The sequence below is a fragment of the Lynx rufus genome, unplaced genomic scaffold (assembly GCF_022079265.1).
Source record: "Lynx rufus isolate CCGP_SWC_20201006 ecotype Redwood Valley unplaced genomic scaffold, mLynRuf1.p SCAF_27, whole genome shotgun sequence".
Classification (NCBI taxonomy): domain Eukaryota; kingdom Metazoa; phylum Chordata; class Mammalia; order Carnivora; family Felidae; genus Lynx; species Lynx rufus.
This window is the reverse complement of record NW_025814842.1, coordinates 10,812,301-10,834,197: the sequence shown is the minus strand read 5'-3', so window position 1 is coordinate 10,834,197 and position 21,897 is coordinate 10,812,301. Positions and strand designations below refer to the sequence as shown.

At 45.5% G+C, this 21,897-nt stretch overlaps 1 protein-coding gene across 7 annotated transcripts in view; it reads right to left on the bottom strand.

Moving 5' to 3' along the window:
• Positions 1-21,897, bottom strand: part of GTF2I (general transcription factor IIi) — a 109,349-nt gene that overhangs the window by 9,997 nt on the left and 77,455 nt on the right. For all 7 annotated transcript variants that reach the window (XM_047089085.1, XM_047089088.1, XM_047089086.1 and 4 more), the window contains 11 exons: positions 20,970-21,028; positions 19,839-19,910; positions 14,699-14,882; positions 12,989-13,047; positions 8,981-9,052; positions 7,779-7,962; positions 7,079-7,137; positions 6,332-6,406; positions 2,509-2,610; positions 1,685-1,750; positions 747-930 (listed from right to left, as the gene is read on the bottom strand). In XM_047089085.1, coding sequence (XP_046945041.1) covers positions 747-930; positions 1,685-1,750; positions 2,509-2,610; positions 6,332-6,406; positions 7,079-7,137; positions 7,779-7,962; positions 8,981-9,052; positions 12,989-13,047; positions 14,699-14,882; positions 19,839-19,910; positions 20,970-21,028 — 1,116 coding nt within the window. The remainder of the gene's footprint in view (positions 1-746; positions 931-1,684; positions 1,751-2,508; positions 2,611-6,331; positions 6,407-7,078; positions 7,138-7,778; positions 7,963-8,980; positions 9,053-12,988; positions 13,048-14,698; positions 14,883-19,838; positions 19,911-20,969; positions 21,029-21,897) is intronic.

The following is a 21,897-nucleotide window of genomic DNA, read 5'->3' as shown; positions in this document are numbered from 1 at the left end:
CAATAAAATACGACGATGGTAGATTTCAACAAAATCGAGTTGTCAGGCCCTCTGGCAACCTACAGCCCTCCTTCCCTGTTTTAACCAATTACGGAGAACATGAAAGGTCCTCAGAGGTACAGTTTAAAGAGTTTTGGATCCTACAGCTCATTTGGCCACAAAGCTGAATCCACGCGCCAGTCTGGCTGTGCCCTAGTACCAACTAGTTTCGTCTGCATGTCCTTACTTTATTTTTTGAAGTTAAAAAATTTTTTAGGGGCGCCTGGGTGGCTCAGTTGGTTAAGCGTCCAACTTCGGCTCAGGTCATGATCTTACGGTTCATAGGTTCCAGCCCCGCGTCAGGCTCCGTGCTGACAGCTCAGAGCCTGGAGCCTGCTTCGGATTCTGTATCTCCCTCCCTCTCCCTCTCTCTCTCTCTCTCTCTCTCTCTCTCTGCCCCTACCTCTGCTCATGCTCTGTCTCTTTCTCTCTCAAAAATAAATAAAAGTTAAAATTTTTTTTTTAACTTTTTAACTTCTTTCTTAACTTTTAGAGAGAGGGAAAGAGAAATAAAGAAGGAATGTGTGCCCATGTTCGCACGTGGGACAGAGAGAGAGGAAGAGAGAGAATCCTAAGTGGCCTCCACATTCTGCTCAAGTCCCGGCATGGGGCTTGATCTCACAAACCGTGAGCTCCTGACCGGAGCCGAGATCTAGAGGTGGACACTTAACGTCATGAGCCACCCAGGCGCCCCTGAATGTCCTTACTTTTTAATGATGAACTTGATTTTGGCCTTGTTTCTGAGAATCTTCTCCAGCCTTGGGATGCCAAAAGTAGACGGCCGCCGGAAGGGTACACCCTCAGGCAGGCCCTCCACATAGAAGTCTTCCGGGAAAGACTCAAATAATGCAAACGGCACTTTCACAGCTTGCTTGAGGCCGAGAGCTTCGCCTGTAAGAGACACACACGTTTCTCTTATTGCTCACATTTGCCACTTTCCTAAATTCAACCTTTGCAAAAATGCATTTTAAATCAGTTTATAGATACGAAAATTACTTTTTTTAAGAAAAATATTTTAATTATAGAAAAATAGGTTCAATTTTGCAGTGCTCAGAAAAGTGGGAGAGATGATGGAATTCATGCTTGCGAAACCCAAACACTTTCTTTAATGTTTATTTATTTTTGAGAGAGACCGTCAGTCAGAGTGAGCGGGGGAGGGGCAGAGAGAGAGGGAGCCACAGAATCCGAAGCAGGTTCCAGGCTCCGAGCTGTCACCACAGCGCCCAATGCGGGGCTTGAACTCATTAACTGTGAGATCGTGACCTGAGCCAAAGTCGGGCACTTAACCGACTGAGCCACCCAGGTGCCCCAAACCCAAACACTTTCGATGACGGTAATATTAAAAACAATTTTTTTTTTTTTTTTAGTTTATTTATTTTTTGAGAGAGAGCAAGCAGTAGAGTGGCAGAGCGAGAGGGAAAGAGGGCATCCCGCTGTCAGCACAGAGCCTGATGTGGGGCTCGAACTCACGAACTGTGAGATCATGACCTGAGTCAAAATCAAGAGTCGGACGCTTAACCAACTGAGCCACAGGCACCCCAATGATAGTAATATTCAAATATTGAACATTTTATTTTGTGCACGTTCTTCTATTTGAAAAAGCTACCATATATATTTTAATACTCATCTTTCAAAATGACCTTACCACATTTTTCATTGAAAAGATTTTCAACTTTCTGTTTTAGGTCTGTGATCTTGGCATTCCAGGCCTCTGCAAGTAAAAACCAAGACAGTTATTAGTAATACTTACCAAAATACGTCCACGCTCAGGCATTTCTCATTTTATTGTGTGTCTTTAAGAAGTACAAAATAAAAAAAACACAGGTTTTTAGCACAGTCAGGTCTGACAACTACTCTAATCCTACATCATTCAACTGTTTTATTATTACTAATATACTGGCCACAAATAAATGACATAGGCTAAAATAAAAAACAAATGAATACCAAGAAACCTTCCAAAAAAACAATTACAGCATCTACTATCTGCCTACTATCTACCCTGTAAATAATTTAGTATTTCTAATCCTCATAATAATCCCATGAAGCAGGAACATTATCCCCATTTTACAGATCTAGAAACTGAGGCACAGGGGTTAAGTAACTATTACAATGCCTTTAATAGCTAATATACACGGACTTACCAGATAGAAAACAACTTACCTAAAAAATTAAAGTATTTGTATTGTTTCCTTTTATTTAAATTTTTTTAAATATTTATATATTTATTTTTGAGAAAAAAGAGAGAGGGTGCACAAGTGGGAAAAGGCAGAAGAGTGAGAGACCCAGAATCTGAAGCAGGTTCCAGGCTCCGAGCTGTCAGCACAGCACTTGATAAGGGGCTCGAACCCACAAACCGTGAGATCGTGACCTGAGCCCAAGTCATACGCTTAACCGTCAGCCACCCAGGCACCCGGATTGGTTCCTTTTATTTAAAATGATGAAAGTAAGAAAAAGAAAATCCATATTTACCAAAGGAAAACTCTCTCCCTCGAGGCTTGAAGGGAACATTAGAACCATTAGTCTGAGTAGGGGTTCGAACTGCTGAGGTTTGAGGGTTGTTGTTATTAGGGCCTAAAGAAGAATTAAAAGAGAATCCTGATCAATGCATGCATTCAATCACGTTTAAGTACTGCTTACGCTTTCTCTGGGACACGTGCCCAAAAAACAAAGTGACATTCAAACAGCACACAAGCATGGCGCAGTGAAAACGGGCAGGACGCACGGTGTCACAGCCCTCCCTCCACCCGTTTATCTACTGCCGTCCCCACAGTCAGTCATTTTTGCCCCAAACATAATCAATTTTCTGGAACATCGGAGGTGCCCTCGCTTCACTTTGTGCGTCCCCGTGCCCTCTGGAGCCATTGAGTTTTCGGTGAGCTATGTTTGCTCACGTTCCTTTCAACCCTTACTTAACCACAGCTGCAGGTGCGAAGGTCTTTCCTTTGGACACTGTAGCTGACTCTGGAAACACCCTTCCTTTGAATTTTGGGTACAATTTAGAAACAATGTTATAGGAAACCACTTTCTTCCACTGAATGTAAGGAGGGTTAGCTTAGGTTATTCTTAATAAACCCCAAGCCCTGAGTCTTCTTTATGTAGGCTCACCTAATGCTTAAATAATAAGCTGATTTTTTTTTAATGTTTTATTTATTTTTGAGACAGAGAGAGACAGAGCATGAGCAGGGGAGGCGCAGAGAGACAGGGAGACACAGAATCCGAAGCAGGCTCCGGGGGCTCCGAGATATCAGCACAGAGCCCGATGCGGGGCTCGAACTCACGGACTGTGAGATCATGACCTGAGCCGAAGTCGGACGCCCAACCGACTGAGCCACCCAGGCGCCCCATTAATAAGCTGATTTTAATCTGAAGCCAGCCAGCAATTTTTAAACAGTAAGGAAAATAGCCAAAATAATGGGAAAATAAAAAGAAATTAAGTTCATTCAGATTTCTTTAGAAAACAACCAATATTCTAAAGATTCAGCTTCAAACTCTGAATTTCCCGACTTGCAGAAATATCTGTATAGCTCTGCACTTTCACCTAAATTACCTTTCTATGGAGTTACCTACTTCCTATGCTTATCTTCACATAAAAGACTTCTGCTTGGGGAACGGTCTGCAGTGACATTACGACAGCTAAAGGTGCACACGGTCACTGTCCCAAGCACATTATGTGTTTTAACTAACTTACTTTTCACAGGGATCATTACCATGTCCATTTCAACCATAGAGAAACTGAGTCCCAGGGGCTATGTAATTTGCAGTCGACCGCACAGCGGCCAAGGTACGGAGGCGGGATAACCGTCGGAGTCTGGCTCCTTGGTCTCCACCACCACGCCGTCTCTCTGATGTGCTCGCAGACCCGTACTTGAGTCTTTCCTACATCTGGGCAACGGGGGGCCTCAGCATGGGTGCGGCCACTTCCACCTGCTGTACTTAGCCTGGATGTACACGGCCTCAGAAAACCCTCACGAGTGTCAGAGGTGATGACGTGAATGGGAGACTCAAGATGAAATGTATCTGTGATTCTCTATAAAACGTCAAGATGCAACATTCTACTCTAGTTATTTCAGAACTCGTGAGTCAAAACGACAGCTTCTTCAAGACGGCAAGGTGATGAGAGCCCAGGGACTCTGGGCTAGCTGGCTCCAGCAGCCTGGTTTAGCCGGCAGGTATAACCCACACAGAGGCCATCAGGCCACCCTGTCACCACGGCCCTCCAACAGGCTACTAGAGGCACCCAGCCCACACCTCTGCTTCTAACTCGATGCTGGCGATTCTAACAGAGTGAGACAGGGAGACACTTGTGGTCGGCAGACAGAACTGAGCGGATGAAAGTATCTAGCTCTTACCCTACATGAATAAAGCAGCATTCACGCTTATGGTTACGTGAAATAACACCACACACCCACTGCCCAGCTACATTTAAAATAATGACAACGTCAAGTACGGAGAGGATGTGAGGCAACTGGAATGCACGTATCCCTGGCAGGAGTATGCAACGAGAAAACCACTTTGGAAGATTGTTTGGCAGTTTCACAGAATGCTAACAACTCCCCGATTCTCGACTAAATACCCCTCAAGGGGAGGAGGGCGTATGCCGCACTTTGTACACAAACGTTTGCAGCATCGTTTTTAGACAAGGCTGGAAACAAACCCGAATGTCCACTGACAAATGTATCAACAAAACATGGTGAATCCACGCCATGGAGGAACACTGAGCACTAAAAATGGAGTGCTAAAATGCCGCATAAAACGTAAATCTGAGAGTGTTAGATGGAGAAAAAGCATCTGACCATAAAAAGAATAGATACAGTAGGACTCCACTTATAGAAGATTCCAGAACAGGCAAAAGTATTCCACGGTGACAAAAAAGCAGAGCAGTGGTGGCCAGGGGGCCGGGCTGGGGGGTGGGGTGGGGGGGACTGGCTGCTGAAGAGCACGGGGGCATCCCAGGGTGGTGGATGTGTTCCAGAAGCTGACTGAAGTAGTGGGACAAACATGTCTCAAAACTCAAACTGTACAATCACAATGGGTGCATTTTAGTAGGTCGAAATTATACCTAATACATTTATTTCTTAAAGTTAAAAACTCCCAAACCAGCACAATTTATTATTTAAAACAGAATATTAGTACAGTGCAAACAAAATACCACCCACCCACCCCCGGCCATAAATTGGCAGTTCTGTGTTCCTGGACACGGACACAGCTCTTCACTAAATAAATCCCTTTAAATACTACATTGGCCTTTGCAGACAATGGGTTCAGGCAGGGCTGATACTGTATCTCCTCTGTGTCTTGCTTTGCACGTACACCTAATCCCAGAAGCTCCACTGGTCATCTCGTATCCGTGAAAGAAGGGACAAGAGGAAACCGAGAAGCCAGCCTCCTAATTTCTGAGCTACTAAAGGGTAATCTACTTTCAAAATTTCTTTTATGTAAGAAAAACATGCATCTCCCTCTTTGTAAAGTCACAGTTGGTTACAATAGAATACAATCTTAAAACTGTACCTGGTAAACTTACTTCTATAGACCCAATCATATTAACTCTTTATTTCTCTGTTTCTCTAACCTGTAACGCCTAACCAAGAGCTTACTTATACTTGCATTTTAAGTAGGCTCCCTGCCCAACGTGGGGCTTGAACTCACGGCCCTGTGATCAACAGCTGCATGCTCTACCAGGTGCCCCCGAGATAACAAAATGGGGGCTGAGGCGTCACCTAGTACTGTAAACCATTAACACAAAACTTGAGGTTATGTGACAACAAAGAATCATCCTACTGAAGCGGGCCTTTCTTTCTGTGTTAATTGCAGAGACAGAGGGTAGTAACCATCCCGGACAGCAGGCGGAGAGCCACCTCTACGGGGTGAAGTACTCTAACTCCGTGAGCCTGCAAAGATGAGTCCCTCCACAGACCCCCTGGGAGTGGAGAAGGAGTTAGTTTGAAGATGTAGGAACGAGTTTAATCCAAGGCACTGCTGTTTCAACCATACCTCAACTCTTTACTGCAAAGAATAGGAAAAAAAGAGAGGAGAAAAGAACCCTACGTATTGCTCTCTGCACCCTTTACTTTATTACGAGGAAAGAAAAGCCTCTTAGGGATCGTCCTGCAAGCAGATTACAAAGTGCTCCAAGAACACCACGTGGACCGTTGGGAAATTCTGAATAGGAACAGTTCTGAAATTTACAAGAGGCAGTTCTTCACACCTAAGCCCAGTTTTGTAAAAATTCATTTGCATAAAAACGAACTGTAAATTGAAGAATCATCAGAAACCTACCCCAGGGTGGCCTTACCTTCCACAGTGACCTCAATTTCAGGAACTTTTGAATTACTCCCAGGGCTTCGTGGTCTTTTTGGGGACTGCAAGGCTGTAAAATAAGCACACGATTACTTCTGTGTACTGTAAACAAAACAAAACAAAACAAAACAAACAACAACCCAGAAGCAGAGTGCGCCAAACACCCAGGCGCCTGGGTGGCTCAGTCAGTTAAGCGTCCGACTTCGGCTCAGGTCACGATCTCACCATTCGTGAGTTCGAGCCCCGTGTCGGGCTGTGTGCTTACAGCTCGGAACCTGAAGCCTGCATCGGATTCTGTGTGTCCCTCTCTCTCTCTCTCTGCTCCTCCCCTGCTCACACTCTCTCTCTCTCAAAAATAAACATAAAAAAAGAAAAATTAAAAGAAAAAAGAAGAAAGAAAGCAGAGTATTAAAATTTATACAGTCTGGATTTTTTGGAGGAAACCGAAAGGATTCAATTGGAAGTTTAATCCTCCACATGAGTCTCAACAAAGCTGTGGACACGTGAATGAAGGCGGACTGCAAACATGAAATTTTCAACAAAATGTTAAAAAAAGAAAAAGGGGTGGTGGTAGTTATGAGGGGTCCATTACATAAAACACCTGGGTGGAGGGGGGGAAAGCAAGCAAACAAACCGAAAGCCCCAAAAAGATACTGGCCAATGATTCCGTGTGATTTAGGTCATGTCGATAAAGAATGTTTTAATGCACTGAGGTTAATAAAGAGTGTATATCATGTCTTACCTTTAGTGTTTATTTTGCTAGCCATTCCCGGTGGCAAATAGGAGATAACTAGTTCAGGTCTAGAAAGAAAACCAAGAAACATTACAAGAGCCAGGACACTACACTGGTCTTCACAGACCGTAAGCATCATCATGACCAGAGATTCTGTTACTAAAGGCCATTATCATGTAATACACAATTAATTCTGTGTATTACAGAATTAACTACCCCCCCCCAAGGTAATCTGCTACTTGGTTTTATGAAGAGTAAATGACTTCTTTCCTGAAAATGAAAATTCACTAACACCAGTTTAGTTGCTGCAACAGTGGAAATTCTGCAGACGTGTAAGTAAGGAACATAATTGTGGGAATTCAGCTGTGCACAAGCTTAATGAGGAATAACGGAGCAGAGAAAAATCTGACTTTTCACCCTCTACTCAGCATTTAGGAATGCTCAAGAGTCAGCACAGCGTCTCTGCCCAAGCTGAACACCACCCCTGCGAGGCAGGTGTTAGCATTCTCCTTGTACTGACGTAGATCAAGTACAGGTTAAGGGATGTGCAAAGGCAGCGGCCAATGCCAGGACCGCAGCTCAGAGCTGTGTCTTCCCATCACGGACTACAAAGCCTTAGGGGTCGCCTGTAGCCAGAAAAAACTTTAAATAGAAACAGAACGTTACTGTTTTAATTCCAGGAATGACTACAGTGGCAAATCGAACTTACTTTTTAACAACAAACTTGATTTTATTACTCCCACGGACAATCCTTTCAAGTCGTGGGATTCCAAACCAGGTAGGGCTTCGGAAGGGAATTCCTTCTGGCAAGCCTTCTACATAAAGGAACTCGGGGTTTGATTCAAACACAGGGTATGGTACTTTTACTGCCTCTGTGAGTCCAAGAGCTTGAGCTGCAGGTGAGGAGAACATAACGTGCGGAAGGTAACATTTTACAGACATTCTTTTATTTTTGTCTGCAATCTTAATAATAAGCTTTTTAAATAATAAAAACCCTTTTTATCTTATCAAGGTATATTTGACATATAACATTATACTAATTCCAGATGTACAACAGAATGATTGGTATTTGTACAAACTGCAAAATGATCACAAGAAGTCGAGCTAACATCCTGGCATTCTCAAATGTGTTCTGCAAAAATTCCCTACCACCTAGCAATCTCCGCTCACCATTATCTTTTTTTAAGGGGGAGCCTCCACTCAATTATTGGAAGCATTTTGCGTAGTGTACCGTGCAAAACTGAAGAATGGGCCTAACAAATAAGTACTTGTAAAAAGAACATTCTAGCCAAAGTGATCTCTGTGCTCTGTGCAGAAAGGAACTACGGGCCATTTTATGCCCAAAGAGACAAGTGGCCGTCGAAAGACAAGAGCCGTATGCGGTGCACCTAAGCAGAGCTCATCATGTTAGATCAGAGGCAGAGGCGGCAGATTCCAGATCCAGGCCACAGAACGTTCACACCAGGTACAAAAATGACGGATGGGAAGGCCCCAGGGACACTGCTGTCACTCCCACTCCTTACTTCCTTTTCCATGACAGACACACACCCAATCAACTGAAACACTCCTGCTGAATCTCCTCAGAATCCCCAAGACAGCGGTCAACAGCTAGCTGTCACCAAATCTAAGCTGAAACAAACGAGACTTATTTGCCGCCCGTGTGTGGTAGCCGGACTCGAAGTGCAGACGGTGGGGCGGAGATCCCCCCCGCACCCCAGCTTCTCCCCACCACACACCACACAACTGAATCCAAGAGAAATAAAGTAAGGTGCTCAGGGTAAGGAGCAGACATCAACTAAAACCCAGTTTCTGGGACCTTCCTTCCGTAGGTTCTGTAGTGCTATCATTCATTCAGAACCTGCCTTTCATTTAGGTTTCTAAACTAAGACATAATCACTGGGTTTTACTTACCAAATTTCAAATTAAAAATCTCCTCCACTTGCTTCCGTAGCTTGGTAATTCTGACATTCCAATCTTCTTTGACTAGAAAGCAAAAATAAATGTAATTAACAATGTTTCCTTCTTGGTGCGGACACACAACTAGGTTGGATGCCGCTCTTCTCAGTGATTTCTTTTTTACATTTTTTTTTTTTTTTTAACATTTATTTATTTTTGAGACAGGGAGAGACAGAGCATGAACGGGGGAGGGTCAGAGAGAGGGAGACACAGAATCTGAAACAGGCTCCAGGCTCCGAGCTGTCAGCACAGAGCCCGACGCGGGGCTCGAACTCACAGACCGTGGGATCATGACCTGAGCCAAAGTTGGAAGCTTACGCGACTGAGCCACCCAGGCGCCCCAGTGATGTTCTTTTTTAAAAGACTGAGATGTATCTCATATACAACACAGTGGCAGTTTAGGGAGCACAACCCAGTGACACTCTTCATTTGATTTTGTTTACAAACAAAAACTTTGGGTCTTAAGGAGAAAAAGGATTCCCTGCACCTGTCAAATAGCAGAACTTCAGGAAGATGAAATTCAAGTATTGGTTCACACTGTCAACAAAGAACGTGCCGGCAAGATTGCTCTCGGCGAGTGCTTTACAAGTGGCTCCTCCGTGGAGACCCAGCACAGGATCCTGACAGGTCAAGGAGGACCAGCTGGTACAGAGCCAGGCTTCCCATGCCAGGTTCAACCACAACAGCTTCAATTATATTTGCTTTCTATACAGACATCCTTGTTTTATCAAACGGATGTGTGGCTAGAAATCCGTAGAAAGCAAAACTTCGTTGTTCACAGAAATAAATGGTAGGAATACACGTTAAAGGGATTAGGGAGATGTCACTAAACACTCACATCTATAATCTGGTTTATTTCTTTACCCCTGTTTACAACACAACCATCCCCTTAAAATTTTTTTTTTTTGTTTTTAATTTTTATTTTAAGTAGGCTCCACACCCAACCTGGGGCTCAAGAGTCACACCCTCTACCGACTGAGCCAGCCAAGTGCCAGGACAACCATCCCCTTTTAAATGTAAATAAAAATACAGGGAAATGGACCATTATGGAAGACACATAGGAGGTCACTTACTTGAACAGACACTCAGGACTTATTTGCTGGAGCTGTGGATGGAGAGGGCCTTGGAGGCACTATTAGGTGATGGGAGAGGCTGGACAAATAAAGGAGGGAAGGAAAGAGAGAGAGAGACAGAGAGAGAGAGAAGGGTGGGAAGGCAGAGAGCAAGGGTCACATTCGGCGTGGAAGGGATCTAGGGGTCTGTGTCTTCGGACAAAGGCAGTGGGAGATGCTGGGCAAGTTCTGGAAATGCTAGTGAAGGTCGGTGGTTTCAGAAAACCTTGCAACACACTGTTCACTCTTACTGTAGAAGTACTTTAAAACTGTTCCTTTAAACGAAATCCTAGCATCTCAAGGGTTTACTATGGTGTGCCTCAGCCGTTCAGCTGGAGGATGTACGTTTGGTACAAACCAAATTTGAAATATTACTACAAAGACATCCAGACTCCCCTTCTCCAAGGTCAAGGGCTTCTGCTCACCTACCCAGTTCCTGCCTCACCCAACACCTCCTTAGAACAGCTGGTACCTGCCATTCTAATGCAAGAAGATGTCTGAGCTACTTCGGGAATCAAGTGACCCTTCCTGTTCTGCCCCTTCAAAGCTCAGTTACCTGGCTAACTCCAAGACTTTCTCACGTGTGCCACGATGCAAATCTTTTACCAAACGGAGGGCAGAGTGTCCCCACAGCGTATTTAAGCCTACAGCTTTTACCGAATTGTGTGTCATTCCAAGAATTAAGTCGACCTCTTGAATGGCAGAACTAAATTCTGTCGTGCAGTGAGACTTGAGCTGGGCCAGCAAAAGACTAGTGCCTGGTTCACTGGCAGACATTTGCCAACTTTAACTCTTGGCCAAGATCACCTATGAATGGTGGAAGGCCAAGTATCATTAATGATACAGATTACCGAGATTTTTCTTTCGATGACGGGCTTTTCGGCTATCTATGTCAGAAGACAACAGATCAAGTACTGCTAAAAATGGGACCTCTCAATCTGTGGCGCCGGGCACGTATCGAACATCCTCAGGTTTGCAGTCACGATCAGAATTATTAAGAAGTGATCACATTGGGGCGCCTAGGTGGCTCAGTCGGTCAAGCGTCCGACTTCCGACTTCCGCTCAGGTCATGATCTCACAGGCCGTGAGTTCGAGCCCCACATCGAGCTCTGTGCTGACGGCTCAGAGCCTGGAGCCCGCTTCAGATTCTGTGTCTCCCTCTCTCTCTGCCCCTTCCCCGCTCGCACTCTGTCTCTGTCTCTCAAAAAGAAATAAACGTTACAAAAAAAAAAAAAAAGTGATCGCGTTAATCACAACCTTGAATTGACATCTGCCTGGAGAAACGAAGACTCATACAGAGACTTCCATCATATTCATGCTAATCCATGTTAATCCGGTTCGACCCTGGGGAATACTTTCTTTCCATTACTTCCCTCAGCAAAAGTCTAAGTCATCTCCAATCTTCAGGTCATTACCAATACTGTCTCTTTGCCTAAATCAACAGCATGCTGAGGAGGTCGTCATGTGGATTCTTCATGCTCAACTGATCACACTGTTTGCCCCGCAGGATTTGGGGCACAGGAGAATTCTGTTTCCCTTGTACAGTATTTCTCAATCACTTTGCACGTGGTTATAAACACAAATGACTTTGGGGCGCCTGGGTGGCGCAGTCGGTTAAGCGTCCGACTTCAGCCAGGTCACGATCTCACGGTCCGTGAGTTCGAGCCCCGCGTCGGGCTCTGGGCTGATGGCTCAGAGCCTGGAGCCTGTTTCCGATTCTGTGTCTCCCTCTCTCTCTGCCCCTCCCCCGTTCATGCTCTGTCTCTCTCTGTCCCAAAAATAAATAAAAAAAAACGTTGAAAAAAGAAAAAAAAAAAATTTAAACACAAATGACTTTACAACATAGCCGGCTTACTGGCTGACCTTCACCAGTTGCCCCCAGGTACTCTCAGAGCTGAGGGACCAGTATGTTGACCTTTATTTTTTAATTAATTAATTGTTTTAAAATATTTTTATTTTTAACTAAACTCCACACCCAAAGTGGGACTTGAACTCACAACCCCAAGATCAAGAGTCACAGGCTCCACCGACTGAGCCAGCCAGGCGCCCCTGAAGGATCTGTAGTTTAGTACAGGTATCTTGTATACCATAGCATGTATGGTAAATACCGCAATATTTACCAGAACAATTAGCTGGCCAAGTTCAGAAACGGCCACTAGTTCTTGGCAACAGAAGTTTGTAACACTGTAGAAGACGTGCGAGCTGGGGTCACTTTTCCTGGCCTTATGCAGTGGCCAACAAAAAGATGGCAAAGAAATAAAGGCTGCCTTATAGCTCCAATGGAGAAAAGAAAACCATTCACACAGCTGAGCCGGAGAGCCCACAGTTCTGCTGGGCTACGGGGTCAGTGCAGCTGCTGCGATCACAGCCGTGCCGTTAGGACAACAGGCTGCTCGAATAAAGATGAAGGCTGGGATCTGCACGGTCGGCCGCACCGGCCACACGTGGCAGCCAAGCACTTGAAATGTGGCCGCCGCAGTGAGGTGTGCTCCCAGTGCAACATATGCGCCAGAGATTCGCCTGGTCGTGTGTTTACCCACACGGGTCGGGCTACCAGAAATGCCAGAATGACACACGTCACATCCGGCCACCAGAAAATTCAAAATGACACACGTGGCTTCATCTGTGAGGCACATTATACGTCTACTGAACCCCACTGATCTAAACACACCACCGACCTCCCTGTGTTTGTGCTGATAAATCAAGAGGAGGGTGAGTGTCAAGTGTCCACGTATGATTGGGGGGGGGTGAGGAGGGGAGGAAAGACAAGTACATCACTTTAAAAGATCGTCAAAAAGCTTAAAAAACACTGATCCAGTTTTTACAAGGGATTCATTCACAACTATCTTACCTGGGGTATTCGTTCTCGGCTGAGTGACTTCAGTAGTACTGTGAGTCAGAAGCTCCGGTCTGTAAGAACGCGGCAGAAGTTAGTAATGGGAGCGCGGGAACACCCTGAAGGCCCTCCCCACGTGGCTGTGCACTGCCAACGATTTCCAACATGGATCATCCCGCCTTCATTTCCAGTGGGGGAAAAATCGTTCTGAGGACGCGATCATTTTGAAAACAGCAATTTGCACAGCTTCAGGTTTACAACCTGTGTGTCTTCAAAGGCATTAGGTACTCAACCTTGCAAAACAGTTGGCTTTTGGCCCCAAACAGTTCAACCTGCCGTTTCTAAAACCTCAGAGGAACGTCCTCCTAATAAAGCTCGAAATACCTATGTGTGTTGTCCTAAAGATCCCTCTCCCCGACACGGTGTGACCCAGTGATCACGTAGACAAATGCACGGGCCCCAGAGAGTAAGCCAGACCTATGGATTCTACCCCTATCGCACCCTTCTGTAGTAAAGACAGCCCTTCTGTATCCTCTCCCTGCCCCCCAATCATCCATTCTGCTACCTTCAAAATCAAGCCAGAAGAATCCTTTTAAAATGCAAATCCAAATTATTATTTTTATTTACAGTAATTTTTTTTAAATTTTATTTTTGAGAGAGAGGGAAACACAGAGTGTGTGTGTTGGAGCAAACATGAGTGGGGGAAGGGCAGAGAGAGACAGAGGATCCAAAGCAGGCTCTGTGCTGACAGCTCAGAGCCGGATGCGTGGCTCAAATCCACAAGCCGAGAGATCATGACCTGAGTTCAAGTCAGATGCTTAACCAACTGAGCCACCCATGTGCCCTCACCATTTTTATTTTTTTTTTTTTAATTTTTTTTTTTTTCAACGTTTTATTTATTTTTGGGACAGAGAGAGACAGAGCATGAACGGGGGAGGGGCAGAGAGAGAGGGAGACACAGCATCGGAAACAGGCTCCAGGCTCCGAGCCATCAGCCCAGAGCCCGACGCGGGGCTCGAACCCACGGACCGCGAGATCGTGACCTGGCTGAAGTCGGACGCTTAACCGACTGCGCCACCCAGGCGCCCCTCACCATTTTTATTTTTACAGGAAGCTCTACACCCAACGCTGGGCTTGAACTCGCAACTCTAAGATCAAGAGCTGCACGCTATATTGACTGAGCCTCCCGCAGGAACCCCTCCAAATTATTTTAAGTGGAACTGGCTTTAAAACCTTTCAATTACTCCGCTGACAGTGTAGGACAGAAGGCCTTCATCCGCGCGCCCACGTCGGCCTGGCTTACCATGCCACACCCACAAGGCACCACCACGTCCACCCAGAATGGTGCGGTTACGTGACACTTCCCTTCTCTACTTTTATTGTTTCCTTCATTTGAAGCCCCCTTTCCACTGCTGTTCGTGCACAACTGTCCGACCTCCCCGCCACCCTTACCTCCTCCCCCACAGCACCTAGTAACACCTTACTGCATGTATCTCTAAAATAAGCCTCCCGAGGACGGGCTTCCTGCTGGGCCCGGTTTTGTCTCTCTGGTGCCTGGTACTAAAAAAACACCTGCACAAGGAATGAATCTACACGAACACACCTGAAGTTTTAATACGGAGACTAAGTCCAACCGAGAGAGGAACAGAAGACCCACTTTCATCAAATTTATACATCTTTTCTTAAGGACAGCACTACATTTGTTTCTGGAGATCATTATCTTACCTTTTGATAACAAACTTAATTCGATTGCCCACTTGAATGATTTTCTCCAGCCTTGGGATTCCGTACCACGAGGGACTTCTGAAAGGAATGTTTTCGGGCAGTCCTTCCACGTAGAGGTCATTAGGATGTGCTTCGAACTTCTGGTAAGGTACGGCCTTGGCCTCCGTGCTCCCCAGCGCTTCCGCTTTACACAGGAAAACACAACGTCGGAGACTAAGTTTCTGTTGAAATCACACTGGAGTACAATCCTAAGCAAGGTACGGGTCAACTTTTTGAAAGGTCTGGAAACACACCCAAGAAATGCTGAAACAGACCCAAGTCAGCACATGCAAGCTGTAAGTGGCCCGTGATCACGAGGTCACTTTTGGTGGAGTTGAGTCTCCTGAATCTAAGACAACTTTTATAGTGCCACGGTCTCATAAACCAACTGTCAATATTGAGAAATAAAAGGATAAGAATACTACCACAGAGGACAAAGAATGTAACTCAAATACTACTTTTCCCAATATTTACAGGGAGGCTTTTGCTACTTCATGCTTTGTGCAGGTGATAATCCGTTCACTGGCTCCCTCACACAAAGTGATTTCAGGCTATACTTTTACTTGTACTGCAACCATGAGACCGATGTTCTTTACCCCTTAAACCACACGAGTGTGGCATTTTAAAAGGAAATAAGTTCCACAAAGAATTCATGGAATGGGAAATAAAAATAGTAAGCAGAGACTGGTTTACATTAAAAGAAGCGTTATTGGGGCGCCTGGGTGGCGCAGTCGGCTAAGCGTCCGACTTCAGCCAGGTCACGATCTCGCGGTCCGTGAGTTCGAGCCCCGCGTCAGGCTCTGGGCTGATGGCTCGGAGCCTGGAGCCTGTTTCCGATTCTGTGTCTCCCTCTCTCTCTGCCCCTCCCCGTTCATGCTCTGTCTCTCTCTGTCCCAAAAATAAATAAAAACGTTGAAAAAAAAAAATTAAAAAAAAGAAGCGTTATCAACCAAAGCTAATGCACGAATCTTGCTTAGGTCCAGATTCAACAAAAACTTTTAAAGGTACTTTCCGGATGAATGAGGGAATTCGAAAAAGGGCTGGACAGGAGTGGGTACAAAGAACGGCTAGTTGTGTCAGGCGTGACAGTGACACCGTGGCTGTGTTAAGAAAATGAAAGCACTACTCATGGAGGCACACTGAACACAACATGAATGGCACAGGGCCTGGGACTTGCTTTATAATATATTCTTACAAAGGAAAGACAGGCAAAGATGAGCAGTGTGGAAAAATCTCAACGATCAATGAATCTGAAAAATAGGTATATAGGAACGCAATGCACGGTTTTTCTACTTTTGAATAGGTATAGAATTGTAATTTTAAAATATAAAATGAAATTTCTAATCTCTGCTCTGAAAACACATCTGAACAGAGCTCTAAAAAAAGGTCTTCTTCCTTATTTCATTAGCACCAAATCAGAAGGGCTCAAGTATAGGCTCTCTCTTTCTCTCTCTCTTTTTAAATATTTATTTTTGAGAGAGAGAGCGAGAGAGAGAGCACGTGCATGCAAGCTGGGGAGGGGCAGAGAGAGGGAGGTAGAAGGGTGTGAAGCAGGCTCCGTGCTGTCAGCACAGAGCCTGATGTGGGGCTTGAACTCACAAACCGTGAGAATCATAACCTGATCCAAAGTCGGACACTTAACTGACCGAGCCACCCAGGTGCCCTTAGACCTCTTTGATATAAAAGCAAAGCATGTATATTTGAAAAACCACACGCACTGTAACAAAAATCATGACTGTTAAAAGAAACATCCCTTTAAGAAATATGGTAAAGTCTTTCACACCGCACCTGGGAGAGATCTATAATGTGATGTGTAAAACAATAATAATTATTTGGTGAAACGCATTAGCAAAAAAAAAAAAAAAAAGAAAAGAATATAATCATAATTCTAACAAACTTCCTATGAAATAAAAAAGAATTAACTGCTGGAGTGGCGCCAGGAAGAGCAGAAGTTATGGGGAAAGGGGAAGAAGGGCAGCTGCACTGGCTGGTCATCAGTGAGGCTTCCCCTACAGAAAAGAACAATCCGCCTGTCTCCCTGTTGCCCCCTTTCCCACAGGCCACTCAACACCTTCTTGCATATGAAACGTTCACGTGTTGCTCTGCGGCATCTTCCCTCATCCGGGGGACGGGCACTGCCTCCTGCCCCGCTGGGCTGTCGGCACCTGCAGCCTGGGCGTTCATGGATGCCAAATGCCTAAATCTGATTACGCTGCTGGGGCAGCGAAACTTTCAAGACTTAGGATGCTTGATACTTGTGGAAAATGTAAGCTTTCCTCTTTTCCCTTCAGGAACCTTAAAGAAAGCAGCAAATCTCTCTAAAGTAGCTACAGTCCCAGACTCACCCAAAGCCGCGAGCAAAAACAAAAACAGCTCAACTTTTACTGTTTATACTACAACAACACATAAGCTCTTACCTATTTTCTTAGGTCTGACACAATGCCAAAATATTTTCCACCGGCCACTGTTCACGGGAGTACATGGGCTCGTCAACAGCCTCCTCCTTCCACGAGGCTTGCTTGGTAAGCATCAGTGGTGCTAAGAGGTTTGGCCGACTGTTTTCCCAAGCTCAACTTCCAGAAGCACACACCAGGGCAAAATTTAAGCCTGTTTGTGCAGATACTCGTGAACTATACTGACACTATGGTAGCTTCTCTAATGATGAACAATGTTCTTCACCTGATTCATTTTACTAAATGCCTTGGAAATACACTGATTTTTTTTATTAAAAAATTTTTTTTTGACGTTTTATTTATTTTTGAGAGACAGGGTGTGAGCAGGGGAGGGGCAGAGACAGAGAAGGAGACACAGAAACTGAAGTAGGCTCCAGGCTCCGAGCTGTCAGCACAGAGCCCAACGCGGGCCCGATGCAGGGCTGGAACCCAAGGACCATGAGACCATGATCTGAGCCAAAATCAGATGCTTAACTGACTGAGCCACCCAGGTGCCCCAGAAATATACCAATTTTTAAAGTGGTTAAGATTCCTTAGTTTCTAGCTCATTAGCTGATTTCCAACCAGCTGATTTCTAAGAGGAGAGAACGTGTCACTGAGGTCCTGTATTCATAGTGCGTAGTCCAGAACACGGACGAGGAGGAAAAACTTAAAATCCGGACTTCCACAACGCCTTCAATTCTCAGGCAAACAGCAAGTATATGGATCCTGCACATGACACTACTCAGGGACCCAAGTTTGTAGCTGCCATCTGAGCTGCACCTACAGGCTGGTTTATTGGGTCCTTTAAGACCCAGTGCCAGGAGCCCCTCTCGGAACCCGCGGGGCAAACGAGAATCCTCACCCAGGAATCTTGGCTTTTTTGTGGTAGAACTCAAAGGGATTCTTCCACAGCACAGCGAGAACCGCCGCCGTCCTGAGACCTGTGCCAGCCACCCCCGCCCTCCCCCCGCTGCGGTTTCCCCAGTGCAGGCCAGCCGGGTCCTCCCGCATGTCTGCAGGTCTTGTCAGGGAGTCCAACGTGCACTACACGACCGAGAGGCTCGGTGATTTCTCATGGCTCTAGCCACACGTTGGTGAGACCGACCCGTCCACCCAGAAATCTGTGTTCTAGCACCACGCACGGTTCCAGCAGATGAGACACGTGGGGTCCTGGCTGTCATTATCTAGCGTGTGGTAGCGGGAGGCAGAAGACAACCGCTAGGCACTGTGCAGAGAGAAAACGCGACAAGGTGTGGGGTATGGCAGACAGATGACCCAGCAAAGACCCCACCAGAGCGGCCACACTGAAACGGAGAGGCACGGAAAGATCTGAGGTAGCAGCAGTGCAACCCTCCCCAGGAGGACGTGACCTTGGAAAAATAAAGGACAGGGAGATGGTCATTACGGCTGGTAGGAAGTGAGCAAGTGGGCCAGTACCATGAGGCGACATCAAAAGACGGGGGGGGGGGGGGTGGCCATGACCAGGGACTGAGAAGCTTATTCCAAGAACAAAGGAAGACCACCGAATGGAAAACAGGGAAGGGACAGGCCTCCATTTTTTTGTTTGCGAGGAGATTAAAATCTAGCTGCTTGGCGGCCCTGGCTTTCCCAGCAGTGAGGAACAGCAGATGAGAAAGAGAGGGTATGGATCTGGGGTGGGCTGAAGGTACAGTCAGCAGGAGGCCTGTAACCATCAAGAAATCCAGGGTCACTCCTAGGGGTTTGGCCCGGACAATGAAGGGACAGGATGGGGGAAAGGGACATATTATGGGGGAGGGGGCACATCAAAGGCTCTGATTAGGATGTGTGATGTCTGCAGAGATATCAAACAGGCAGATAAAAATAAAGGTGTCTGGTGTTAGATGGAGTTTCCAGGGCTAGAAGCTTAACCAGGGTATAGACAATCTATAATGTGTAAGACCCCGAGATAGAGAGGGATTACCTGTAAAGAAAGCAAAGCAGGAAAAGAGAAGGGGGGCTCGGGACTCAGCTGCCAGGCAGCTCTCCAAGATGTGAACACTGAACTAAGGGGAGGTATCATCATGAGTGAAAAGGACAGCGGCCACTGAGACAGGAAGATAGCAACAGTCAACAAGGTTCGAAACTATCCATATAAATAGTTTAAATCGGTTAACAAAAGAAAAGGAAGAAACACAGCCACTGAAGGCCGCTGAGAGGCGGGACAGAGCAGGGGAGAGCAATCCTAGGGAACAAAAGATGCCACGCGTGACAAAGCAACCCAAGGGCCAGCGTTTCGGGATGCAAGCCAGCAGGGCCGGGAAACAAGCTGAAAACGGTGTGGGCCACTCTGCGGTTTCCGATACCCAGCCCCTCGGTGACAGACTGTGACCGAAGGCCTCCCTCCTTTCCTACGAAGAGTCACAGCAAGTGCTGCTCAGGATCCGCTGAAAAAGGACTCCAAGGCTGCGAGATCCCCTGCACTGTATCAGCTCCCCACGTGCAGGAGTCCTCCCCCCCGAAAGAGCTCCCGGGGCTTTCGGCACACGGTCGTCTCCCCTGTGCTGAAACCTTTTTACGATTAATGTATGCTATTCACCAATTAAGAAAAGTAGAGGGGAGTCATATTCACTGTTTTACTTTCTTAAAGCAAAACTGGGAAAACGTATTCAGTAATACAGTTTAGTCACGGGGAAAATGAGACTTACCAAATTTTTTGCAGAAAAGCTGGTCTACCATCTTTCGTAATTTAGTGATTCTGGCATACCACTCTTCCTTCACTGTAAGAGGAACAGATACACAAGTGTCCTCAGACTGATGGAATCACTAAGCCGGGTTAACTAAGTATTATGATTATAACTTAGGCAGTACTACTACTCTGTTTGAAGAGTTTCTTTTTTTAACTTGTTAATTTTATTTCAAGTAGGCTCCGTACCCAATGTGGGGCTCGAACTCACAACCCTGAGTTCAAGAGCTGCTTGCCCCACGGACTAAGCCAGCCAGGCCTCCCTGTTCGAAGATTATTTCTGAGATTTCAGAAAATGTTTCTTAAAAACAGTGCTGACACTGAATAAAAAGAGTAAGAACAACTCAAACAATGAAAAAATGGAAATGAATCACTGAAGAGTAATTTTACACGGCTACTCTCAAGGGTCATGAACACAACTAGGAAACATCCGAGTTCAGCTCACTCCAGAACAGCCTACAGGTGAGCTGCACGACGATACGTGTAGGGATAGGATAAGACTAAAAACAGGATGCAATCTTTCCGTTCCATCAGCTGGGAGTGACGGGACTTGCGGTTTTACATCCCCACCCCCTGGCCCTCCAGAGCCAAAGGAAGAGGACCAACTACGCTTGTATTGCCCCCGAAACACGGCTCACCAACTTCAGTGACGATACCTGTGGCCCTGCGCTCTAAGAAGTAAACCCTTTCATGAGACGTGTATGGTGACGAGTGAGGATTCAGTCGACCAACACAGACCTGGGCAACGACACACCGTCCGGAACACTGTGCCAGGTAACATGTTCACATCTCGCAAGTAGACCAGGCACTGCTCCTTTGGTCTACCTGGTGTGGGGTGTCTGCCCTTATTTATAACAGATCGTTAGGAACAAAATGAGGGGATTCTTCTAGGGAGCAGAGAACAGTATTTTGATACCGTGTATTTCTTGTATATAATGTTCTGAGTTGACACGGTTTTTTAAAAAAAGTAACCTCCACACCCAACGTGGGGCTTGAACTCAAGACCCGGAGATCAAGAGTGTCAGGCTCCACTGACCGAGCCAGCCAGGCGCCCTGATCTGACACACGGGTTGAAACAAGACTGGAGACCTACCTCCTGAAGCGGGTTTATCAAGCTGTAAGTCTTCACGTGTTGAATTCAGAAGTTCATGTCTGAAAGGTGAGGAAAAAGTACTAAGTCTTTACCAGGCAATATCTGGCAAATATAGTAACTACTAGCACTTATTTGATATTCAGTCGTGAAGGCCAGTTTTAAAAAGAAGAGACAATCTGAGCTCTTGAGCACAATTAAACCTTAATTTCCGGAGATTTCCAGAGAGTAACAAAACAAAATGGAAATTGCAAATTGTTTCATAAGGTGCTTCTTGGACCATGTGTCCTTCATTCACTTTACGACCCAAAGGGATCTTATAAAAAGCGTTACCACCAAAAGAAGCGAACATAAAAACTTTAAGTGAGATCCTTTAATTTTACATTATATTCAAGACTCACTCAGTTCAACGTATCTATAAATTGGTTATAAGGATACTAAATATATTTTAATACTAACACATTTGCGAGACAGATTATAAGTTTTTTGGGGTTTGGTTTTCTTTTTGGTAATTACAAAAACCTCCTAGGAAATAATTTCTAGATCACAGAATTCCCATAATCCAACTTATATATGCAATCATTCCATTTTGATGTAATGGTCAAAAGTCCAGTGTTGCTAGTGGGGGGATTGGGAACTCGCTCAGATATCAGCAGGACCACGCCTATTTTAACAACCATCTCAGAAATGCTGCAAAGTAGCACAGGACAGAGTCAATAGTGCATATATAGTATTTAAATAACATTAGTGACCTATAAACAAAACATCTGCTAAACTCTATAGAAATATCCTTCTAAATAAACAAAAGACTTTACATATATCAAGACTAACCACAGTAACCGTTAGGGAAAGGCTTATTTAAGAAGTCCCTTCCAAATGTGGAGGATGGCCTGCCATGAAGGAATATACTGAACGGACTCGAAACAGGATG